The sequence below is a fragment of the Otolemur garnettii genome, unplaced genomic scaffold (assembly GCF_000181295.1).
Source record: "Otolemur garnettii isolate 467f Iridium unplaced genomic scaffold, OtoGar3 scaffold00189, whole genome shotgun sequence".
NCBI lineage: Eukaryota > Metazoa > Chordata > Mammalia > Primates > Galagidae > Otolemur > Otolemur garnettii.
Window position 1 is genome coordinate 916,300 of NW_003852584.1, and position 27,166 is coordinate 943,465.

The following is a 27,166-nucleotide window of genomic DNA, read 5'->3' on the forward strand; positions in this document are numbered from 1 at the left end:
CCTCCAGTACACTGACCCCAGGGCCCACGGCCTCAGTGCACTGACCCCAGGACCCACTCCCTATAGTACACTGACCCCAGGGTCCACTCCCTACAGTACACTGACCCCAGGGCCCACGCCCTCCAGTACACTGACTCCAGGGCCCACAGCCTCAGTGCACTGACCCCAGGACCCACTCCCTATAGTACACTGACCCCAGGGCCCACTCCCTCCAGTACACTGACCCAAGGGCCCACTCCCTCCAGTACACTGACCTCACAGCCTCCAGTACACTGACCCTGGGGCCCATGGCCTCAGTGCACTGACCCCAGGACACACTCCCTATAGTACACTGACCCCAGGGCCCTCGCCCTCCAGTACACTGACCCCAGGGCCCACTCCCTCCAGTACACTGACCACGGGGCCCACGCCCTCCAGGACACTGACCTCAGGGCCCACTCCCTCTAATATACTGACCCCAGGTCCTACTCCCTCTAGTACACTGACCGTAGGGCCCACACTCTCCAGTGCACTGACCTGGGGCCCACTCCCTCCAGTACACTGACCCCAGGACCCACTCCCTCCAGTACACTGACCCCAGGGTCCACATCCTCCAGTACACTGACCATGGGGCCCACGCCCTCCAGGACACTGACCCCAGGGCCCACTCCCTCCAGTACACTAACCATGGGGCCCACTCCCTCCAGTACACTGACCCCAGGGCCCACTCCCTCTAATATACTGACCCCGGGTCCTACTCCCTCTAGTACACTGACCCTAGGGCCCACACTCTCCAGTACACTGACCTGGGGCCCACTCCCTCCAGTACACTGACCCCAGGGCCCACTCCCTCCAGTACACTGACCCCAGGGCCCACATCCTCCAGTACACTGACCATGGGGTCTACGCCCTCCAGGACACTGACCCCAGGGCCCACTTCCTCTAGTATACTGACCCCGGGGCCCACTCCCTCCAGTACACTGACCCCAGGGCCCACACCCTCCAGTGCACTGACCCCAGGGCCTATGCCTCCTCCACTCCCTCTCACTGTTCCGTGGGCCCAAGGGAGGTAAGGGCCCAGAGAGGCCTAGTCAGATTTGGTTTTGAGCTGGAGCCTCAGCCTCACACCTTGCACATCTATACAAGGCACACCTTCATCTGCCTGCCTCTGAGGGGGGCCTGGGCTGGACACAAAGCAGAACCTACGTTTTACCAGGAAAAGAGAAGTTCTCCACTTCCCTGACAGCAAAAGCCACGTGAGTCATAAAGGGAAAGAGCATCTGACCGTGTGTCCAGCGTGAAGCCGGCAGATCTGCATCTCCCCTGAGGGCACTCCCCATGCTGTGTCCTGCTACCTGGCACCTCCTCCACGCGTCGGCACACAGGTCCCCACTCTTCTGTTTCAGCTCCCTGGCCCATCCTACACAAGAACTTGGCATCATTTGAAAGTATCTTTATTCATGGGTTGGTTTGTTTAATATCTGCCTCAGCTAGACTGAAGGCTCCATTGAGGGCAGGGACCACAACTATTTTTCACCACTGTCTTAAATGCAACTGCTGAATGAATCTTGAGGAAGGGTACATACAAAGAAGAGGAAGCAGAGAGGAGCTAGATCCTGCCTGCTTCTGGAAGCTTCCTAGCCTGGGAGGATGAGACATGATGTGGGCATGTCCCAATGTGCCAACGTAACACACCGTTTGTTACTCTGCTCACAGCAGGCATGGCTCAGAGCCTGACACTCTGGTGGCTGAGCAATCTCCCTTGTGAGAATGGAGCAAGGGGAGATGGACAGGAGGGAAAGATGACACAGAGTGGTGCCTCTCAGACTTCCACACATATACACCTCATCTGGGGACCCCGTCGGACAGACACATTCTGATGCAGTAGTCTGGGGTGGGGTGTGTTTAATAAGCACTCAGGAGAGGCTAAGGTCACATAACACACTTGAAGTAGCAAGATCTTCAGAAAGAATAGACAGAATTCTAAACCTATTCTTTGAGATGCTTTTTATGTCATTCATCTCAAGCTGTGTTTTGGCTTTCAGCCTGGCACCACCTCCTGATATATTTGCCACCATATTCTTCATTCCACCATGTTGTCACATGAGGTTGACAGCAGATGAGCCTGCGGTGATCACAGCAAAGCACTGGAGTCCCAGCCCAGCTTTCCGCACACCTGTGCCCCTCACTGTGTGATCTGGAGCAAGTAATTTGCTCCTGCGGGGTGACCCCCAGTCACGAGCCGACAGACCAGCTCTGCCAGTACTAACCAGGGAGCTTTCAAAAATGCAGACTGTAGGGTTCCCTCCAGACCACTCTAGGTCTGGAGTGTGGTTCTGATCATGTGAATTTATTAAAGCCCCGGTGATTCGAGTATGCATCCAGAGCAGAAACCATTAGGGCAGTGGTCCACAGTTTTATTTGGCACCAGGGACCAGTTTCACAGCAGATAGTTTTTCCACTGCCTGAAGTGGGGATTGGCATTTCATAAGGAGCGCTCGGTCCAGATCCCATGCACGTGCAGTTCACAGTGGGGTTTGCTCTCCTCTGAGAGTCTAACACCACTGCTGATGTGACGGGAAGTGGACCTGGGCCGTGGTGCCAGTGATGGGGAGTGGCTGTAAATACCGAGGGAACCTCTCACATGCCCTGCTCACCCCTGCTGTGCAGCCCAGTTCCTGACAGGCCCAGGATCAGCCCAGATCTCTATGGGGTGGGAATGCTGGGGACCTGAGCAGTATCAGCGCTAGTGGAATCGTCCTTGGTGCTGGCCAGTGGCAAGCAATGTGGCCAGAATACAGAATGATGGAGAATCCTCGGGAGGCACTAATTTACCACTTTGAGAACCTGGAAAAGATGCAGCCATCTCTTGCCCTGCCTGGATACTGCTATTACTGACACACCCACTGGCCATAAAAGTGAAGCCTACCCCATCGGAAAAGCGAAAACAATTCAATAATGTTCAATTATTTCCAAAACCAATGCATTTGAAGTATGTATAAGAGTCTCTAAAGCAGTGTGAAAGGCATGATTTGCAGCTATCCCGACCTGTCTGGACACTAACAGTGTCACTCAGGGAAATGCTCCAGAGAGCAGAACCATTTTTCATTTGCTGCTGCAGTTTGAAGAATGCCTGTGTGGAACTCTAGTCTGTGCTTTCTTCTGAGATCTCCCACTGCAGGAGGGAGGAATGGACATAGGGTGAGGGGAGAAGATAAAAGGTGGAAATGAAAATGAAGCAGAGGCTCAGTGCCAGTAGGTCATGCAGCTAAGGCACCAGCCACATACAGCAGAGCTGGCGGGTTCGAATCCAGCCTGGGCCTGTCAAGCAACAATGACAACTACAACCAAAAAATGGCTGGGCATTGTGGCAGGTGCTTGTAGTCCCAGCTATTTGGGAGACTGAGGCAGGAGAATTGCTTAAGCCTAGGAGTTGGAGGTTGCTGCGAGCTATGATATCACAGTACTCTACCCACCAGGGCAATAGCTTGAGGTTCTGTCTAAAAAAAAAAAAAAAAAAAAGAAAGAAAGAAAGAAAGAAAGAAAGAAAGGAAGGAAGGAAGGAAGGAAGGAAGGAAGGAAGAAAGAAAAGAAAAGAAAATGAAGCAGAATGCCAGGTCTGCCTGGCTGGCTCATCTTTCTAGTTTCCCAAGATTTATATGCCTGTTGGAAACCAACTATGGCTCCATTATCCTGCCTGCAAAGCCACTCCTGGATCGGGTAGCAGGAGGTCATGCCTGAGCTACAATTTGTTGCTTGCTTCTGAAAACCTACCACCTCTCTACTCATACTGTCTTTCAAGGGGAGACGAATAATTTCACTTTGGTTAGCAATCAATGGGCAAATAATATTTTTTTTAAAAAATTAAGAAAATAAGGTGGCACCTACAGCTCCGTGGGTAGAGCACTGGCCATATACACAGAGGGTGGTAGGTTTAAGCCCAGCCTGCGCCTGCTAAACAATGACAACTGTAACAAAAAAACAGCTGGGCATTGTGTTGGGTGCCTGTGGTCCCAGCTGCTTGGGAGGCTGAGGGAGGAGAATCTCTGAAGCTTAGGAGTTTGAGATTGCTGTGAGCTGTGACGTCATGGCGTTCTATCAAGGGCAACATAGTGAGACTCTGTCTCAAAATTAATTAATTAATTTTAAAAAATTAAGAAAACAGTCTATACTGCTTGGTTTATAACTTAAAACTTCCTATGGTCTGGATCACAGATCTAGAGATAAATCTCTTTTAAACTATTTTGTATTATTTGGAGATTATTAGAGGATACCTGTGATTTCTTTATATGTACATTATCTGTTCTCCTTCCCACTCCAAATAGCAAACCTTTGGGCTCTTATCCATTCAATTCTCTGTTGCTTTTTCAGTGGCTGGAACACAGTAGGTGCTGAAGAATGATTTGTCAAATGGTTGAATAACGATGCTCCTCTTTATATGTTTGTAGCTATCTGCATTCACTGGGCCCAGTCTCTTTCCTTACTGGAACACCCTTCCCTTTTTTGTCTACTTAAGTCTTAAAAACGCAGATGAAGAAGCAGAGGCAAGATGGCCGACTGGAGCCAGCTTTCCACAGAGGCTCCTGTCCAGAAGGAGAGTTAAAGGACAGAAGTTTAGCAAGTAAGTTGATGGTTTGGAGTTGAGCCAAGAGAGGTTGAAGAATGCACATCAACCCTGCTGAGGTGAGCTGTGACCCCAAGGATACAAACAATAGGTACAAAATCCATCACCAAGTGGATGAGAGTCCCCTCCTCCAAGAGAATAGCTCGCAGTATACTTTCTACAAACAAGCGAGCAGAGTTCAAACATTCTCCCATTTTATTCCATGGGAGAGGCCCTCTAAAAACCGAACTTGCTTCCCCTACTAGGGTGCCATGGCACTCTCCTGCCAGGCATAAAACTATATAAAACTACATATTCTCTACCTGCAATTCTGAACTCCCAGCACTCTCCTCCACTCTCACCCCAAGGTCTGGAGGCCTGTCCCCCATGGAGTCCAGATTCTCAGGCATTTTCTCAAGAGGTGTGAACAGGGCATGGGCTGTTGCAGGTCTGTGCTGATACTGCGGCACGGGGATAAGAAGATGGTTGAACTGAAGGAACTGTACGGGAGAGGGAGAGGTGGTCCCCTGCGACACAGAATAGCAGCAGCAGCAGCAGGAACAATAGGGTTCACACCCCTGGGGATATTTTGGAGAGATACTCCCTGTCTCTCTGGGCAACCAGAGAAAGCCAGGCATCTTCTCTGGTGGCAGACACTGGTGGAACAGATCTGGGACAGTAATGCAGGCCCCGTGAGTAAAGGGTATGCCTGAAGCGCTACCTGCCTGGGTGGGGCATGACGGGGATAGAAAATAGAAGATGCGTGCATAGAGATGGCATTCTCCCAAGGTGGGGCTGAGCCAGAGGACCACTTTAGTGAGCCTAAGAAGCACCTTGCCCCCAGGGGATCATAGCTGAGACAAAAGCAGGTGGGGAGAGGCTGAAACTGAGAACTCAGTGTGAGCTCTAACTGCACCCGCCCCAACACAGACTGCAATGGAGACAGACACACCAGCTCTAGGCAGCATCATACACTGGGGCCGAGTCACAGTTTCTGTGAACTCAAACAGTGCCTGGTCTGCAGGGGAATACAGTCAGGAGAGAATCACAAATTCTGCAAAAATATAAGTGTCAGCAACATCAATCAGGGTGGGGCTGGAACTGAGTGAACTGCCTCAGTTTCCATTAACCACCTGAGGTTATCAGACCTCAGCTCCCCCTGCAGAATGGTGGGAGAGTGTGGAGGCTTGGCCGAGGAGAAACAGATCTCACTGAGACTCAGGCAGATGCAACCCCCTGGAGGAGCATCTGCTTATTGGAGGGAACTGAGTCATAGCCCTGTGGGGTTACCAGTAACTGGGTGTGACAGAGGTGCAAGGTAGAGAAGGAGGCATCAACTTTCCCAGACATTTGCTGGGGGAAGGTTCCTTCTGACTCCATGGAGCACCAGAACGAGTCATACTTGAGCTGCCAGCAGACCCCAGCTATCTAGTTGCCAGAGACCTTTTGAACTCTCCACTTCAGACTAGGTGCTGACTGGGACAATTGATTTGGATTGCTTGGACTGGACCAATGACCCAAGGACCATCCAAAGTGGTACCCCTGGGTGTGTGGTTATAGGAAGGTTTGATTTCCCTTTTCCAGTTGTTGCCTAGTGGGAGCAGGCTGATTTAACTGCTGATATTTCCCCACAGCTGAGACTTCAACCCAGAGTAACTGATTCACTAGGCTAGGACAGAGACCAGCTGAAAACAATACAGAGCCACTTCGCCCCACCACAAGTAAGCCCCTAGTGTCTCAGGCCATAGCACTGTATGGGTCCTTTGCAAAGCTCTAGGGGAAAAAGTACAAACACCAATCCCAGCTCTTGGGCAAAGGGCTGGTTAATCACTACTCCAGGAGTCCCCCAACCCAACTTCAACTTATCTGCTCATCTAGCCAAATGGTGTAAAACAATCATGGGGAAGAATCTGGAAAAACTCCAGTAACATGAATAATCAGAGTACATCAACTCCCCCAAGGAACAGATTTGGTAGACGCAACTGAAGATCCCATTCATAAAAAAATGGCTAAGATGTCAGAAATCAAATTCAGAATTTGGATTACAAATAGGATTAATAGAATGGAAGTTAAGTTGGAATTAGAAATTCAAGGGAGCATTTCAAAAGTTGTCTCAAGAATTCAAAGATAAAATCACCAAAGATTTTGACACATTAAGACAAGAATTTGCAGCCCTCAAAGATCTGAGAAATGCAGTAGAATTCCTCAGTAACAGAATGGAGCAAGCAGAAGAAAGGATTTCTGACATTGAAGACAAAGCTTTTCAATGCTCCCAAACTCTCAAAGAGGAAGAGAAACAGAGAAGAAAAACAGATCATTCTCTGAGAGAGCTCTGGGATAATTTGAAGAAAACTAATATTAGCCTTATAGGATTCCCTGAAGGCAATGAAGTTGCTTCGCAAGGCACAGAGGCTCTTCTTCATGAGATTATAAATGAGAACTTTCCAGACATGCCAAGAGATTCTGAAATTCAGATATAAGATAGTTTCAGAAATCCAGCATGACTCAACACAAATAAGACATCCCCTAGGCCACGTGTCCTCAAACTACGGCCCACGGGCCACATGCAGCCTGCCTAGGACATTTATCCAGCCCGCAAGGTGTTTTTGCCACCACTGCCTGTCCTGCTTAGCACCCAACTCGTCCTGGGGCCTGCAGTCTGGCCCTCCAACAGTCTGAGGGACAGTGAACTGGCCCTCTGTTTATAAAGTTTGAGGACCCCTGCCCTGGGCACATCATAATTAACTTCACCAAAGTCAATATGAAGGAGAAAGTTCTGAAAGCAGCCAGACATAAGAAAACTATAACCTACAAAGGGAAGAATATTAGAATGACTGCAGAAAATATTAGATCTCTCTGCTGAAGCCTTTCAAGCTAGAAGAGGGTGGTCATCAGCTTTTAATCTTCTAAAACAAAATAACTTTCAACCCAGGATCCTGTATCCAGCTAAACTGAGTTTCATCTATGGTGGAGAAATTAAATACTTTCATGACATTCACATGTTGAAGAAATTTGCCAAAACTAAACCAGCCCTCCAGGATATTCTCAGACCTAGCCTCCATAATGACCAGCACAATCCTCCACCACAAAAGTAAACTCACTCAGAAACTTTTGATCAAATTCCAAATTCCACAGTGGCAAAAGAATTAAAAATGTCCACTGGACTTTCAAAAAACTCGATACTCAAAATTCTACCAGGCTTATCAATATTCTCAGTTAATGTGAATGGCTTAAATTGCCCTCTAAAGAGGCACAGGTTGGCTGACTGGATACAAAAACTCAGGCCAGATATCTGCTCCATATAGGAATCTTATCTTAAAAGATAAATGTAGACTGCAGATAAAGGGATGGTCATCTATATTTCAGGCAAATAGAAATCAGAAAAAAGTAGGTGTTGCAATTTTATTTGCAGACACAATAGGCTTTAAACCAACAAAAGTAAAGAAGGGTACGGATGGTCACTTAATATTTGTCAAGGGTAACACTCAACATGATGAGATTTCTATTATTAACATTTATGCACTCAACCAGAATGCACCTCAATTTATAAGAGAGACTCTAACAGACATGAGCAACTTGATTTCCTCCAGCACAATAATAGTGGGAGATTTTAACACTCCTTTGGCAGTATTGGATAGATCCTCCAATAAGAAGTTAAGCAAAGAAATTTTATACTTAAACTTCACCATTCAACATTTGGATTTAACATACATCTACAGAATATTTCATCCTAACAAAACTGAATACACATTCTTCTCATCAGCCCACAGAACATATTCCAAAATTCATCACATCTTAGGTCACAAGTCTAACCTCAGCAAATTTAAAAGAATAAAAATTATTCCTTGCATCTTCTCAGACCATCATGGAACAAAAGTTGAACTCAATAACAACAGGAATCTACAGACTCATACAAAAACATGGAAACTAAATAACTTTACGGTGAATGATAGCTGGGTCATAGACAAGATTAAGAAAGAAATTACCAAATTTTTGGAACAAAATGGTAATGAAGACATGAATTATCAGAACCTCTGGGATACTGCAAAGGCAGTCCTAAGAGGGAAATTTATAGCACTGCAAGCCTTCCTCAAGAGAATGTAAAAAGAGGAAGTTAATAACTTAATGGGACATCTCAAGCAACTGGAAAAGGAAAAACACTCCAATCCCAAACCCAGCAGAAAAAAAGAAATAACCAAAATTAGAGCAGAATTAAATGAAATGGAAAACAAAAGGATTATACAACAGATCAATAAATCAAAAAGTTGGGTTTTGGAAAAGGTCAATAAAATAGATAAACCTTTGGCTAACCTAACCAGGAAAAAAAGAGTAAAATATCTAATCTCATCAATCAGAAATGGTAAAGATGAAATAACAAGAGACTCCTTGGAAATTAAAAATATCCTTAATGAATATTACAAGAAACGTTATTCTCAGAAATATGAAAATCTGAAGGAATTTGACCAATACTTGGAAGCACGCCACCTTCCAAGACTCAGCCAGAAGAAGTGGAAATGTTGAACAGGCCTATATCAAGTTCTGAAATAGCATCAACAATACAAAATCTCACTAAAAAGAAAAGCCCAGGACCAGATGGCTTCACGTCAGAATTTTGCCCAACCTTTAAAGAGGACCTAGTACCTATATTACTTAACCTTTTCCAAAATATAGAAAAAGAAGGAATACTACCCAACACATTCTATGAAGCAAACATCACCTTGATCCCCAAACCAGGAAAAGACCCAACAGAAAAGAAAATTATAGACCAATATCTCTAATGAATATTGATACAGAAATATTCAACAAGATCCTAACAAACAGAATCAGCAACACATCAAACAAATTATACACCATGACCAAGTGGGTTTTATCCCAGGATCTCAAGGATGGTTCAATATGTGTAAATCTATAAATATAATTCATCACATAAACAAATTAAAAAACAAAGAGCATATGATTCTCTCAATTGATGCAAAAAAAGCTTTTGATAATATCCATCATCCTTTCATGATCAGAACACTTTAGAAAATTGGTATAGAAGGGTAATTTCTTAAACTGACAGAGGCCATCTACAGCAAACCCACAGCCAATATCGTATTGAATGGAGTCTAGCTGAAATCATTTCCACTCAGATCAGGAGCCAGGCAAGAATCCCCACTGTCTCCACTGCTTTTTAACATTGTAATGGAAGTCTTAGCCATCGCAATTAGGTAAGAAAAGGTGATTAAGAGTATCCATATAGGGTCAGAAGAGATCAAATTTTCACTCTTTGCAGACGATATGACTGTATATCTTGAAAACACCAGGGATTCTACTATAAAACTCTTAGAAGTGATTAAGGAATATAGTAGCATCTCAGGTTATAAAATTAACACTCATAAATCGGTAGCCTTTATCTATACCAACAACAGTCAAGCTGAAAAAACAGTCAAGGACTCTATTCCACTTACAGTAGTGCCAAAGAAGATGAAATATTTGGGAGTTTACCTAACAAAGGAGGTGCTGCCTCACCCCCAGAAAGCCAGTGCCATGAGGAAAGCAGACATGTGAATCTGTGTGAGCACCAGCATGCAGGGAATGGGGCAGAGCCCACACAGGGCCTCACAGAGGAGAGAGGCAGTGGGCTCAGGAGTCAATGGGGACAGAGATGTCACTTCAAAAGAGGACAATGGAGGGGGCAGCACCTATGGCTCAAAGGAGTAGGGTGCCAGCCCCATATACCGGAGGTAGCAGGTTCAAACTCGACCCAGCCACCCCCACCAAAAAAATGAGGACAAGGGTTCTATCTTTGTAAAGAAACACAAGACAAAGAATTAAATCAGAAAACATGAAAAGATCCTAGAAACCAGTAAGAAGAGTACCTCAGCAGAAAAATGACCAAGGGCACACAAAGGCAAAAAGGTAAGAGGAAATCTGAATGACTGAAAATCGTTAATAGACCATCAACCTTCTTGGTAACTGGGGAAATGGGATTAAAACTATAATGAGATGGCACTTTTCACCCATCATGTTGGCAAAAGTCAAACAGTTGTTTAAGTCAAACAATGCCAAATGGTGCTGAAAATGTGAAACAATGAGAATCCTCACCCAGCTGCTTGGAAGTGAACAACTGGTACCACCACCTTGAAAATCAGTTTGGCAAGAGCTCTCAAGGTAAAAGCAGGCCTCCCCTGTGAGCCGCAGCCTCCCTCATAGGACAGAGGGAGAGAAATGTGGAAATGAGCCTCCCCTGTGAGCCGTAGCCTCCTTCACAGGACACAGGAGAGAAACATGGAGACGAGCCTCCCCTGTGAGCCGCAGCCTCCCTCACAGGACACAGGGAGAGAAATGGAGTCTGGAAACGTCTACAAGGCAATGTGTCCAAGGATGCAAGGACCCTCGCTGCAACAGTGTGTGAACAGGGAACACTGTGAACATCCTCAATGTCCACCGCGGGGAGAACAAATAAACACGGCATTGAATAGTCATACAATAGAGTAAGGGCAGCAAAGTTAACAAACTCAAATGCCATGCAGCTAAATGAACAAACCACAAAAATGTAATACATAAAGAAGGATAAAGCAGTGAGAAGAAAAGCCTCTCATAATCACAGGAAATAAAATTATAAAGCTATGGACAAGAAGGATAACAGAACAACCCCAGAGAGTAGCTCCCTCTGGGAGCCAGGATGCAGGGAAGATGGAGATTTATAAGGTTTAATTTCTAAACATTAACATTTGTGAAATCTGGATGCTGGTGTGTGTATATTTGTTATATTTTCCTGGGTCACATTTGAAACATTGTGTAATAATTTTTTAGGAGCTTAGAAGCAAATATGACAAAATGGGAATAGCTGCTAATTTGTGTGATGGGAATACAGGTGCTTATTATCTTATTCTTTGTATTATTTTACCCTTCCTTGAAGAAATTGTCATGGTATGACCACTCCAGGAAACTCTCTGGCAATCTCTACTTTGTGGAATATGCATACCCTATGACTAGCAATTCTATTCCTGAGCGAGGACCACCACAGCATATGCCCATCAGAAGATATACACAAGAATGTTAATTGCAACACTATTTGTAATTGAACCAAACTAGAAGCCACCCAAATATACATCAACAATAAGAGACAGACTGTGGTATGCTCATATGATCAAACACCATACAGCAACGGGAACAAGTCGATAATTGCCGCTTACAACGTGATGGATCTCATAAATGGGATGGAGAAAGAAGGCAGATGCAAAGGAGTATGTGCTGTACAATTTCCTTTAAGTACAGCTGTGAAACAGGCAGAGGTACTCTATGGTATTAGAAATCTGGACAGCAGTGCCCTCTTTCTGGGGAGGGCATGACAGGAAAAGGCTTCCAGAATCTTGGTAATGGTCTATTGCTTGGCCAAGTGCTGCAAAGGTGTGTTCAGTTTGTGAAAATCTACCAAACTATACCCTAATATTGGAGGTAATTTAAAAACATCCTCCCCAAGCTCAGCACAATAAGAAGAGAAATGAAGAAGGGGGGACTGCAACAATGGAGGCTACCAGTGGAACTGATGAGCCGCCGGATATTGAGATGGCTTGGGCCATGAGAGCAATGCAACATGCTGAAGTCTATTACTAGCTGATTTCATCGGTTGACCCACAATTCCTGAAACTCACCAAAGTGGATGACCAGATCTATTCTGAATTCCGGGAAAATTTTGAGAAACTCAGGATAGATATCTTAGACCCAGAAGAACTCAAATCAGAATCAGCTAAAGAGAAACGGAGGCCATTCTGCTTGAAGTTTGATGGGATCGTAGAAGATTTCAACTATGGTACTTTGCTGCGACTAGACTGTTCTCAGGGCTACACTGAGGAAAACACCATCTTTGCCCCCAGGATACAATTTTTTGCTATTGAAATTGCTCGGAACCGGGAAGGCTGTAACAAAGCAGTTTCCATCAGTGTTCAGGACAAAGAAAGAGAGAATGAAGCCAACAATGGAGGAGAGAAAGGAGCTGACCGTGGAGGAAGAGGAAAGAGTCAACAGAGCAGGGGAGAAAGCTGACAAAGACAACAACAAAAGTGGTGAAACAGCTATGTAAGGTGGATAGTAAGTAGCACTCTAGAAGCTATGACTCAGCTGAGCCTACAAGTACCATGGGTGCTTTTTGCACAAACTGCTTTGGTTAAATATACAATTGGAGGACACCCAAAAGGATGTCTTTCTAGTCTGATAACCAGGAGTTGCTTTCTTGATTTCCTTACTGGCTTAAAGACTATTATTGGGGTCTTAGTTTATTATTTTTTGGTATGTTGTTTTTTGGCTCTCACCACTGGTCAGTCAGAAATTTTGTAAATAAATTTATTTTGGTTCTTATCCAAATCTGTGACCTTAAAAAGTACTTAAAGTTATTTGACACTTCAGATTATTTTCATGTTTATAATTTCATCAGCATGTCTCATATGAAATGATTTATGCCAGTTTCTTAATGCTTCTCGCTGTTCTGTGTAGTAAAGTTCTCTCAACCTGTTAATCTAATGTTGGTATTAGAACTCCTAAACATAAGAATTGACTCTTACTCTGAGTGAGGGTACTTCACTGATTTCATTCACTGAGGGAGAATAGCTCCCTGATTTCATTTGCTATATATGACAAAAAATTTGATACATATTGATACGTACTCTATGGTGATAACAACATTAGCCTGAAGCTACCAGATTAGTGAATGCAGCCCAGTTACTATTAGAAGAACAGAAGACTGGACCTGCTTCAGTACTTACTTCTCTTCTGGTAGCCAGGTAGATACCTGAAAGCTAACAAAAAGAAATTAAATATGAAACCTAACAGATTGGCTTCCCTTTTATAATGCAGTAGACAGTAGAATACATTTACATACTAACACAAAATGAACATATACTATGTATTTAATCGATATTTTGTTGAGGTCCAAAAGTAGACAAATTGATTTTATGTGAATGAGGAAGTATATTATTCTGATGGCTTTTAAGAGTGCATCTTCAGTTACCTTTGCATGTATGTAAAGATTTGTATATGTGTCTGTAGCCATACTGAACTTGACTGATGAAACTAGTTAGAGGAAACCACAGTGTTTATAGTATATACAGTAAATAAAAGTCTCACCACAACATTAAAAAAAAAAAAAAAAAGAAATGAAGAAGGGAAGATGAGAGAAGGGAAGGAGGAAGAATCACGCCCGCACGCATCCAAGTTATCACAAATCACAAAGGAAAGGAAGCCACACCAGCGACACACCCCTGTCAACCTATCTTTTTGAGCTGGCATTTGCAGCCTCGGGAGATGCCAGGTGCACCTTGCTGACCCCCCCTGCATGGCAGCGGGGTGCACAGGCTGAGGGAGCTGCTGGAGCTCTTATAGCCTGTGTGTGCTGGGGCAGGCTCTGAATGGGCAGTGAGATTCCACAGCCCAAACCCAGCCTGGTTTCTAAAGACACACGTGGCCTGGGACACTGCAGAGAAGGGCAGGGGAAAGGCAGTGGTTTCCTCCAGACATAAGGGGCTCAGAACCCCAGGAAGGCAGCATCAGGAAATGACCAAAATGGTGGTCACTCGAGAGACTGAAATGTTTTTTCCAGTGTAGTAAAGATAAAGCAAGATTGCAACATGCAGTTCTCAAATATTAATGAGAGTACTGAAGGGCAAGGTAGCAATTATTCTCAACTATTCAAGAAGAGAGTAAGAACTGAGAAGTACCCTTCTAAGTTGTGATTTTAATCAGTTATCCAAAAATGTGATGGGAAAAAAGCAGACGGAGACATGGGCTCTGTATTCAGGAGGCTTTTAGAGCTGGAAAGAGAGATTAGATAATCATATACAAGTAATGTAACAGCCCCAGAAATATTTTGGCCATCATTTAATGCCCAGCGGAGAATCAAGTGTCTTGTGCTTCATGTCAATTAAAAAACCAATGGGACTGCCCCAGAAAGCAAGCCTGAAATGAGTGAAGCAGGGGAGCTGGCCAATTTTGGTTGGTTACTAGGAAAGGCCAGATTCCACATGTGTCAAACAAATCCTGTCTGTCACCAAGAACAAGAACGTAGTATTTGCAGAACCTCCTGCAAACGTCTGTCAGTGAGCAGGGGACAGGTCAGACAGCAGCACGGGGAACTGCAGGGTAGGGTGGTAACCGACAACAGCACCCCGTCAGCAAGGATGGGGACGGGAACAACGAGAAAGGAAATTGAAAACCAAACAAAACTGGGGCCACACACCGATCCCCACGCAGCTCCAGCTCGTCTATCCATCACACTCCTGTGACTGCACACCTGCTGTGCTCCCGACACTCCCACAGATCTTGAGATACCCAACATTCACCAGGGCCAGGCTCTGACCTCTTTTTTTTTTTTATTAAGTCATTCATACATAGATCATAAATACGTTTATGTCATTATAGGATTCAATGTGTTGATTATTTGTACAAATTAGAATACTTACAGCCTACTGAGCAACACAGCCTTCACCACTTTTACCCAATTACAGGATTAAGACATTTATGCTCTACACCTGATAGATCCAACTTGTACTTGCAATATGCTCCATAGTTGTGGTCCCCCCACCAACCCTCCCTCTATCGTCCTGCCCCCCTCCCTTCCTCTCTCTCTCCCCTTTCCTCCTTCATCCTAGGCTATAGTTGTGTTTCATTTTTCACATGCATGTGTGAGTGACTGTAAATTGGTTTCACAGTAGTACTGAGTACATCGGATATTTTTTTTCCATTCCTGAGATACTTTACTAAGAAGAATATTTTCCAGCTCCATCCATGTAAACATAAAAGAGGTAAAGTCTTCATTTTTTTAATGCTGCATAGTATTCCGTGGTATACATATACCACAATTTATTAATCCATTCATGGGTGGATGGGCACTTGGGCTTCTTCCATGACTTGGCAATAATGAATTGGGCTGCAATGAACAATCTGGTGCAAATATCTTTATTGCCAAATGATTTTTGGTCCTCTGGATATACACCTAGAAGAGGAATCGCAGGATCAAATGGCAGGTCTATATTTAGATCCCTGAGTGTTCTCCAAACTTCCTTCCAAAAGGAACGTACTAGCTCGCATTCCTACCAGCAGTGCAGAAGTGTTCCCTTTTCTCCACATCCACACCAACATCTGTAGTTTTGGGATTTTGTGATGTGGGTTACTCTTATTGCAGTTAGATGGTATCTTAGAGTAGTTTTGGTTTCAGGCTCTGCCCTCTAATTCTTCAGTGCCATTGGGCCAGGGAAGGGGTGGAGTGACAGAGAATGAGAAAAGAACCCAGAGGGACAGCTCCCATTCTGAGGCCAGGGAAGGCTTCCTAGAGCAGATCTCAGCATCTAGGAAGGTGAGGCCTGCAAGGTTTATGATCCGAGAGCACCAAGACCAAGAAGATTCTCTTGGACCCACCTCTCCATGACCTGCATGTACAAAGTAGGATGGGAACAGAACGGCAAGTACACTTCCAGGTGGGGTTCTGCACTCTGGATTTATGAATAACCTTGTTTTTTTTAATGGATTTTAATTTGATAGGATAGGAAAGTCCTCTCAAGAAACCTCCATTTACTAAATACATGTACCTGTATACATTCCAAGTCTAAGCCTCCTCAATGTCTCTCTCTTAAGATGATTTTTCTGGCAAGATAACTTTAGCAACTGTTCTGCAAAATATCTTAAGAGGCTTTTACTGTATTAAAGAGACACACAAATGTTTGATGTGTAGTGAGCCCAATTTCTCTCTTCCTCTCAATTAAAACATTAAGTACCAGGACTATTTACACAGCAGTTGGAAGAGTGTCAAATGAGACACAAGCTTGAGTTGGTGGCTTCCTTTGGAGCTTCTTCTCTCTCCTAATTTCTCTTCAGAAAACCTGCAGGGCTGGGGGATGGTGTCCGCGCTCCCTGAGCCTCTGTTGCAGCCAGGTGGGGGTAATTCATCATCTTTGCATTGTCTTAATACGAGAGACTGCATGGTAGGATCCCTGGAGATTCTGCAGCTCCACACAGAATCCTGTAGCAACTGACTTTCTACATATCTGGCTCCTAGACTTGGGCCTGGGTTTGCAGAGCTTCTCTGGAGGAGGCAGGCAGTGCAGTGGCATCCACAGAGCCTGGCTTCATTCCTGGCTCCAGCACTTACAAGCTATGGGACCTTGGGCAACAAGCTTACTGCCCAAGCCCTGGGTTGCTTGTGGATAAGATGTTTTAGATGACAAGAAACACATGACAAGAAAATGAACAGAAAGCCCCTGGAGTGCGTGGTGAGCCTGGCAGCAGAAGCTGCTGTGATTCTACATAGAAACACAGGGTATGAGTGTTCTAGAGGGACCAGCTCCATCGGGCATAGCCCCTGCATGGCCTCAGAGCCCAGCATCACTGGTGAGGAGATGTGCTTACATGTCTGCTTGCACCAACCCACCACCAGCTCCACATGCCCCTTTATTTAGCATACCAGGACACCCAGCATGCACCAGACACTGTTCTAAGCACCTTACAAATGTCACCCCCTTCAATCTTAATAAAAACAATGTTAGAAGTGCTGTGACTATTCCTGGCACACAGAAGGGGAAATTGGCACAGAGAGGTCGAAGAATGTGCCCAAGGTCACACAGCCAATACAGGTGTAGGAAGTATTTTTCTTTCTTTCTTTCCCTCACTATCAGTGCCTGTTGCAGCCCCTTACTTACAGGGTTGGCAAAGTCCTGTGGATTGAAACAGTGCGTAACTGAATGGATTCATGAGCAGCCATCTCCACACGTTGAGGATGCCCAGGAAAGTGCACAGACCCTGCAGGTGAATCACGAGGGCAGCATTCCCAGCCCTGCAAAGGACCCTGTTGGGAGTGGGTGTGGGTGGAGAGAGCCAACCAGAGTCTGGTTCTTCTTGATCTCTGCTTCCCCCAGTACCGAGGCTGAGGAGCTGACTTAGGGAGTCCACATGAACGTCCACCAACCAGGCAATACCTAACTAATCCGTGCGATTGCCTACGGGGATGGGGCGGGGGGCTATGGCAGGTCTGCTGGTGTGAGAGGCTGAGGACACCGCAGAAAATCTCCCTCAGCCCAGGCATCTGCCTGGAAGTTGCTGAGCAAGATGGCCTCAAACAAGTCACTGTACCTCCCCATGCCTCTGCGGCTTCATGGTAAAGTGGGGAAAAAGTAAGTTGTCTGCTCTGAGCAAAGAAAGAGAGGTGTGCAACAGGTGGGATAATGCCCTCCAAGGTGCCCAGGCCCCAGTCCCCAGAACCTGTGAACACGTTCCCTTACATGGCAAAGGGGCCTTTGCAGAGGTTATTAAAGACCTTGAGATGGGGGGTTACCCTGAGTAATGAGGGTAGGCCCAATCTGATCGCACTCTGAAGGGCAGACAACCTTCCTCAGCTGTGGTGAGATCTGACACCAAAAGAAGAATCAGAGAGACAGGACATGGAAGATGGTGCGAGGGGTCTAGTGCCGGTGGCTTCTAGGAGCAGGAAAGGCCAGGAAACTGATTCTCCCCAGAGCCTCCAAAAGGTAACGTGGCCCCTCTGACTCCGTGAGATGCACGTTGAACTTCTGACCTGAACTATGAAGACTACTAAAGTAGATAGTTTTAAGCCACTAAGTTTGTGGCCATATGTTATGGCAGTCATGGGAAACCAACCTGGGCTGTACAGGAGATCGTCCCCCAGCTCCCTCTTGGAGACACAGTCGGAGAAGCCCTCTGGTCCTCCTGCAGGGAGCGGCTCTGATTCTCCCTCCTGCTCACACGGCTCCTCAGTGGGGACTGATTTCCTTGCCATCCTCCCTACAACACTGTCAACTTCCTGAAGACAAAAATTGTACCCTATTTCATCTTTGTCTCTCCTACCTGCAGCATGACTGCCCCCTAAACTCTGGACACATTCACCTAACAGAAGAGTTCATCGGCCCCGCATCCTCCCAGACGTCCACTCACCCCCATCTCTGTGCCTGCCATGCCCGGGCTGCATTCCAAACGGCACCTCCCAAAGAGCTGTGGGGAGTCATCCGTGGGCTGAGCACCCATCAGTTCCCCCACCACACACTGGCATATGTGTTTTTAATGAGGGTGTTAATACAGAATTTCTCCAACAACTTGAATTATCTGCAGCTCCAGGGGAAGCCATTTGCTTTGCCTTAATGCCAAATGAACTTTCAGAGATTGAATCTATTATTCTAAGAAGAAATTGACAGTCTCTCGTATCTCATCTACTCCCTAAACAATAACATAGACCTTAGTAACATCATCCAAGATGAGTCCTTTATTGAAGCCCTCACGGCGACGTCCATTTCGGCAGGAGGCTTGCTGGTCAACTCCCTCAGACCATTAGAAAGCCAGCTTTCCTGACTCCAAAAGCTTGCTTGGCCTTTTGCTCACTCTGCAAAAAAATATTCAGCCAAAAGCAGAGTGAGAATAACTTCCTGAGTCACCTTGAAAGTTTTTCTACTCACTTTTGGGATTTAGATTTTTTGAATTTGTGCCGAGGCCCAGTGAAGTAAAGAAGAAAATAAAAGGGAAACTTCCATTTAATTTCTGTTCGTTTAATATTCCTTTGGGCCAGGAGCATCTCGGTATGTCAGAGACTATTCCAGGAGCTAGAGCAGTAAGCAAAGCAGACCTAGGGCCTGGTCCATGCCCATCCACACGGGGCAGAGAGACAGGTAATACTTCAGTACATGAAAAAGTCCTTCTAATTAATGGTATAAAGGAAGAAAATTAAAGCAGAGTAATGCACTAGAAAGTGACTCATATTTAGAAGTTAGTGAATTAGGCTGGACACAGTGGCTCACACCTGCAATCTAGCACTCTGGGAGCGCGAGGCACGTGGATGCCTGAGCTCAGGGGTTCAAGACCAGCCTGAGCAAGAGTGAGATCCCATCTCTAAAAATAGCTGGGCGTTGTGGGAGGCACCTGTAGTCCCAGCTACTCGGGAGGCTGAGGCAAGAGACTCGCTTGAGCCCAAGAGGTGGAGGGTACTGTGAGCTATGATGCCATAGAACTCTATCAAGGGCAACAAAATAAATAAATAAATAATAAAATGTTAATGACTAACTTTAATGTGTGCCTATCGCAGCTGGACTCAGCTATGAAGGAATAAACTTCATCAAGTGGTGGACTGATATTCAGCCCAATAATTTTACCATGGTTTGGACTTGAAGTGGTAGGTGAAGGCACAGATTCCTCCAGGGAGTGCTCCCAGTATCCTGTAAGTTTATAATTACACACACATGCAGCTAATTCAGGAAACAAGCACATGGTAAGACAAACGTGGGGCCCACAAACTATACAGTACACTAATTTTACCAATTACAAAAGGTTCAAATTTGACAAATGAGACAAAGCTAAACTCAGTTTAATATTTCCTTGAATAATGTCCATGCCTATGGATTCTGGAGTGAATCATTTAACGGGTCCAAGGCCTATACCAACAAGATATGCAAAATTCAATCAACCTGAATATGTCTCTGCATGCCTTACCAGTCCCAGCAGACATTGAGTCAGCTCTGAAGTGACCTAATCAGAGAGAAGACTCTGATGTGGTTGATTTTTCTGGGCCAATTTAGAATCAAGACTCTGTAGACATTTTGCCCTCAGGATATCAAAGATGTATCCCTGAACTATTAGGCCCAGCAGGGGTCAGGGAAAGCTGGGCTTGTAAGGAGCTCATCAGCAGCCTCTGCTGGGTGTTGACTGTCCTACATCTTGACTTAATCCTTTCTTGAAAAGTGGAAGAAGTGCTCAGATCTGTTCTGGGCAGCAGCCGGAGTGGACGTAAGGGAAGTAGGTATGTCTTAGGCAAATGCAGAGAAGGAATCAAAGTACAGCCATGGTTCGACTGGGCAGTTAAAAGTCAAAGGGTAGGACAGGCTAGAAACGGGGCCATAGCCCCAAGACTGCTCACAAGGTGTTAAGATTTCTGAGCAACAGAGCAAACTGTCAGATCGACCTGCGACCACAGGAAGCAAGACGACCAATCAGTTAAGAAATAGCTGGTGCACTTGGACAAGCTGGTCATCACTGGCCAGGCTCTCTAAGGTGCGACCTTTCATCCTTTCTCGTTTGCAAGCAGGGTTTTGGGAGAGGGTAAGAGAAGAACACAGCTCTCCTGACACAGACTTCACGGGGAACAGGTCCACTGCCCTTGGAGTCAGCCCCAGGACTGACAGGGAGGGATCTTCTCTGGCCTGGGGATGAGGGTGGACAGCAGAACTAGGGCCATGGATGAACCTCTACAAAGGGGAGACCCACTCACGGTCCCTGCTCCTGGCATGGATGAGACTCGGGGCTGCCTCCCTCTCTTTCTGCCTGACGTAACCCCAGAAAGACCCTCCCACTCCTCAGGTCTGAGCTTTCCCTCACCAAACTTAACATCTGCCTGCCAGTATTCTTAGGATTGCTGTTGTTCTCAGCAGATGTGTTTTGCCTTAAACAAGTTTTGCGTAACTATGGGGCCTAAGAAGGTATGAGATGGGAAGGGAGCTGCTTTGGCTTCAGAGAAAGCATCTAGTTTAGCAAGGTATGATGTGTGTAGGCTGAAGAACAGCCCCCATCTCCAAATCCTAATTCCCACAACTTCACGTAGCAAAAGGGATTTAGCAGACATGATTAAATTAAGGTTCTTGAGATGGGAGGATTATCTTCAATGATCCGGATGGGCTCCATGTGATCACAAGGGGTTACTAAGAGGAGGAGGGTCAGAATCAGAAATGGAGCATGACTGTGATGACAGAGCAGGAGTCAGAGTGCCCTGACTGCTCTCTCTGAACACAGAGGGGGCCACGAGCCAAGCATTTCAGGGGACTCTCCAAGCTGGGAAAGGCCAGGGAAGAATTCTTTCCTGGAGCTCCAGGAGGAACCAGACCCGCTGGCAGATTTAGCTGCATGAGGCTGATTTTGGACTTCTGACCCCCAGAACTGTGAGATGATAAACCTGTGTTGTTCTGGGTCCCTACATGTGTCATGATTTGCTGCAGAAGCAACAGGAAATTAACACAGGAGGTCTTCACGTAACATTGTTAATAGATTCTTGGAAAGTGCAGCTTTAGATGAAAGGACGCACTGTCTGCTACGGGAACTCTTGTTTCTATCAATTCACCTATGGCAGAATTCATTTTATTATAAAGTACATCATTTTGCTTAAAGTTGCAGTTTTCAAGCAGCTGTGGATGATGTTAAGGATTTACCGTGCACAAGACACGTCACCATCCCAATCCCCTCCATCTAGCCTTGCGCTAGAACAGCTTTCCCTTAGAGCAAGACGGCAGACAGGCCAAGTCCCCTGAGGAACGCGTCATGGGTGGGCTGGTCAGGGTAATGCTTTTCGAAAATGAGAATATTTTACAGTGATAATGCACTGTTCATACAGTGAACAAAGCACTGGTCAGGCAGAATTTTGTTTTATGATATTTTAAGGTATTCTAGATGGGTCCCAAGAGTTATATGAGTCCACAAGCTCATTAGATTAAATCAGTATATAGTTTTCCCTTTATTTCAAAAGAATTATTGTACTCCTTGTTATGAACAAGTGTAGAATTTCTATGTCTTCCATTTTTCTTTAACAGAAAAATGAAGGACAGATTTGTTCTGGACCCGAGAAAAACCTACATTAAGGGTGTTTAAAATTAAAATCCAGCATCCTTGATGTGCAGATTCTATTTGACTTAAACAGAAATCTATACAAATGTAAGCGTAACAATCAGTAATAGCAGTTTTTCTGGTGGAATTCCCAAGTGCTGGGAGTGAGAATGGAGATTCCTATTCTGTTTTCTTACAATGAAGGTCAAAATAAGTCCTAGCAAGGTACCTCTTAACAAGAGAAACCAGAGAATGCCTTGCATATTGTCACGTGGCCTCTTCAATAGGCCAGAACAGTGGTCCTCACACCTCTTCACATACGAGCATCACCCTGAAGGCTGGTCAAACCCAGACTGCGGGGTCAGAGCTGCACACCGACCATCTAGGGTGAACCTCAGAATGTGGATTTCTACCCAGCTCTGTGCTGCAGGGGGGTGGGGGGTGGTGGGGGGTGGGGCTTGCTCTCACGACAGCATAAAGGCTGATTCCTTGCACTTGAGAAGGGCCATGACGCTGCCCTATCTGGCTGAACGGTGCTGCCGAGTTAGTGAATGTGCACTCAGACTGCAGATGCTCTTCTGCCTTCTTGATTCTGAGCGAGGGGTTCTCCATATTGGAATCACCTAGAGAGCTACCCATCCCCTCCATGCCCAGTTCTTACTTTGGATTGACAGGATCAGAATAGGAGGAGGGACACAGGAAGTCCTCCCCAGGTGAGCTGAAGTACAGCCACATGGAATACCGTTCCAGTAAGCAAACATGAGGTTACAAAACAGGCCAGCTGCTGCAGGGGACTATCCACAGGGTGCTATGCAGGCCCGGACACAGGGTTGTGTTGCTCAGCGCCGGCCCCAGACCCTACACAGTGGCAGGTAACAGGCCCCAAACACGCCTGCTGAATGGGTGGACACTAGTCAGTGGGAAGCTGTGGAGGGCAGGAGCTTGCTCTCAGGAGGGCTAGATGGACACACAGAGCCAGTCATCATGTGTCACTAAGCTTCACAAGGCAAGTGACCCTGCAGTAACAGTAAAAAACTTCCCTGAGGAAATTTCACTCCACTGTTATAAGTCCAAATTGTTAAATAATAGTATGACAACTATGGATAAAAACTAGAAAAAATACTTCGGTCGAGTACAGTGACCAGCACCCTAATCCACAGGCCAAATCCAGCTGCCACCTAGTCTTAAAAATAGTGTTATTGGGGCACAGCCATGCCCGTCTGGGTGCATACTGTACAAGGCTGCTTTCACACTACACTGGCAGAGTTGGGTATTTTCTGCTGAAATCATATTACACTCCCCTAGAGCCAAAAATATTTACCCCTGGCCCTTTACAGAAGCTTTCCAACTTCTGCCCAACAGAAATCAGAGGACACGCAGACTACGTAGTGGGGACTGTCTTTAAGTAGTGGCCTTACAGGTGACTATTTCCTTTTTGTTTCTATTCTTTCTTACATTAGCCAACTTTTCTTCAAAGAAAATGCATTTTAAAATAATAGACCAAAGAAGAAGGAACAACAGCCTCAATGTAGGCAGAGACAGGTGGGCTGCCTGGCCCCGTTGGGCACTGGTACCTTGTTTCCAATGGCCTTTTTGGGTGGGAAGTTGTAGGCCCTCACTTGAGGGTACTTGTTTTGTAACTTGTGGTGCAAACTCCTGAATTCTGTATACCGCCGGTAGATGTTCCATTCATCGTCTTTTATCCGAATATAGACCTATCAAGAAAAGAAAGAAAGAAAATGTAAACTTCTCTTAAAGCCCTCACTTATAAGAAATTAGGATTTCAGCAAAGCTCCGCCCATGAAAACCAGCTCTACCTGGGCAAGGGCCACATCAGCCCTTATACCACTGGCTAGCAGCTCCTGGCACAGAGTAAGGACTCCATGGTACTGGCTCAGGCATCCTCAAACTACAGCCCGCAGGCCACGTGCAGCCTGCCTAGGACATTTATCCGGCCCACTGGGAGTTTTTGCCGCTGCTGTCTGTCCTGCTTAGCAGCTGACTCATCCCAGGGGCCGCAGTCCAGCCCTCCAACGGTCTGAGGGACAGTGAACTGGCCCCCTGTTTAAAAAGTTTGAGGACCCCTGGGCTAAACAACAACAGAGATTCCCCTAACATCAACAGAGATCAACAGCCCAGGTAAGAGCAGAGAGGCAGTGCCATGTTTCATCATGTGTGTATTGTAGCACTAGTGGTTTGCTGCTGCTCAGCCTCTCTGGCCACGTTTCCTCATCTGTAGAATGCAGCTGGTAACAGCACCTCCCTCCAAAGGCTCACGGAGAGCACGCTGATATCCACGCAACGCAGCCACACCTGGGATCACACGGGCCACCACACAGACAGGTAGACGTGAGTTTGGGAAAGGTGGGAGGGGACCACAGCTGCAATTTGCCCAACTAGAGAGAATGTCACACCCAAATAGGATAATAACAACTGAGACATAAACCTCTATTTTAATCAAGTTGTGCCTCTCAAGAGAATACTCTGGGGTACAAAACATGAGGGCTATTTCATCAACTTTTTACAACCCTAGTAGCTTCCAAAGACACAAAGCAACTACCTTACAAGGAAAAACAGAGACGTGTGAGAGAGAAATCAATTCATTTTTTAAAAAATTACATGAGTTAAGAAAAGCCCCAAAACTAAAGCCCCCAATGATAAACGGCTATTGGAATTTACCATCAATGGATGCCAATACACATCTTAAAGACGTCTTTAACCATAAACACAGGCATCTATAATACAAGCGATAAATTCTGCCTCTACGTGAAAACCACCCATCATCCTCAGATACAGAGATTATGTTTGGACCTGGTATGGTGACCGTAGAGGAAGGAATGAAGACTTATACCAAAGAATCTCAATGAACGGGCAGGAGTTCCCAGTGGGATTAGATGGAGAAACACATGCTCAAGTTTGTAGGGGCCTCTGGTGTCTGATGACATGGTAGAACCACCATACCAATTATCAGGTTAACTACTCAAGATGTTTTGACAAAACAAAAATATTCTCCTCTAACTTACTTAAGCTAATGTCTTGAGTAAGGGGGCTCTTTACATCAGCAGCTGATGCAATTCCAATCCCACACATCTTGAATGGGTTGTATCATCCGCTTGTGGTATATTCTTCATAAGTCTAAACACCCTCAAGAGAGTGGCAAGTTCCATCCCTTGTCTGACCAGCATAAGATTTGTTACTTAGATCAAGGTAGGCAAACTGGCTCATGGGCCATGTCTAGCGGCACCCACCTGTTTACCTATTGTCTACAGCTGCTTTAGCAAAACAGCCCCTGACTTACAAAGGGTTGACTTCTAATATTTTGATTTTATGATTGTATAAAAACCATATGCATTCAGTAAAAACCAGAATTTTGATCTTTTTCTGGGCTAGCAATATGGAGCATGATACCCTTACAGGAAATCTTCAACACTTTGTGTGAGATGGTTTTGCCCAACTTTAGGCTACTGTTAAGTATTCCAAGCAAGATCAAAGATAGGCCAAGCTATGATTTTGGTAGGTTAGGTTTATTAAATGCATTAAATACATTTTTCAACTTCAATACTTTCAACGTATACTGAGTTTATCAGGATATAATTCCATCATAAGTCAAGGAACATCTGCGTAATGGCAGAATTGAGAAGCTGTGACAGAGACCACATGGCCTGCAAAGCTCAAGGCATTTACTTATTGGCCCTTTACAAAAAAAAAAATCTAGATGACCCCTGATCTAGATATTTAGGAAGACCCCACCGTTGTTACTTTTTTCCACCAACATACTGAAGATCAAGTGTGGAGAGAGGCAGTCCTTTGCAAACCCACCATCCAAGGCCCAGGGATGCACAGTGTGCCAGAGCTTCTCTGGTGATTCTGATGCAGGGCAATCTGGGGCAGCCCTGATGTAAGGCACAGACTCTGGGGACAGACAAGCTATTCGACCTTTCTGTTCATTCGTGTCTTCATCTGTATGCTGCAGCAGAGAGCAGCACCTCCCCGCCCAAGGTGGCATAGAGCACATTGAGGGCTGTGCACAGCCCAGCTGCGGCCGGATCATGTAAACCACCACACAGACGAGGGTGGGTTCAATTTGGGGAAGGAGTGAAGGGGCTAACGGCATGATCTGGACTACTTATCAGCCCAGTGGGACAGGTAGGACACCTGGACACATCCAGATGGGACAAGCACACCCAGGGCATACAACTTCTTTATTTTAATCAAATTGTACCTCTCAAGAAAACGTTCTAGGTTTACAAAACATGAACACTATTTCATTACCCTTTGGCAAGTCCCAGCTCCTTCCAGGGACATACAGAACTACTTAACTCCATGGGAAAACCAGAGAAGTGAGAGAGAAATCAATGGGTTTTAAAAAATTACCCAAGTTAAGAACAGCTCAGGGGGTAAAATCTCTGATGATAAATGGCTATTATAATCTGCCAATACACATGTTAAAAACCTCTTTAACATAATGATAACAACTCTCACATGAGAGGTCAATTCTGATTCCTGGTTTTTAATAACACACATGCAAGAGCCAACTGATTTCATTCCCTGGAAGGGAATGTTCTTTCTTGGCCTTCCCCGTGGGCACCTCCTCTTCCGCCCACAGCCTACCCCTTCCCTACACACCCACCCAAATGCTCAGTTCCACACATTTCATTCATAAGCCAATGACTCCTGCATCTCTAGCTTGGGCCTCTCATATGAACTCCAGACCAGGACTTCACTCATCAAGTCTAAATCTGAACCTGGGATCTTCTCACCTATTACGTGCTGGGTGTTAGCCCAGGACTTCACAAGACTCACCCACTATTCATCCTCATGTTAATCTGCAAGCCAGCTGCTATGAACAGCCCACTTTCCAGATGAAGGAAGCCACAGGGAGTCATGGCAATTGCTCAGGAGAGGTGGGGCTGCTCACCACCTTCTATCATAGCACGCTGTCGCAGTGGCCCAGGCTCCTGAAGCCCAGCACTGCATGCGGGTGGGCACAAGGGCTTCTGCTCAATTCCCCTGAGGCCCAAGTGG

The 27,166-nt window shown here is 45.6% G+C and overlaps 1 protein-coding gene across 1 annotated transcript in view; it reads right to left on the reverse strand.

The window, feature by feature from the left end:
* LOC100951309 (sorting nexin-29) overlaps positions 1-27,166 on the reverse strand; it is a 283,767-nt gene that overhangs the window by 67,402 nt on the left and 189,199 nt on the right. The window contains exon 6 of the mRNA XM_012812092.2: positions 23,716-23,856. Coding sequence (XP_012667546.2) covers positions 23,716-23,856 — 141 coding nt within the window. The remainder of the gene's footprint in view (positions 1-23,715; positions 23,857-27,166) is intronic.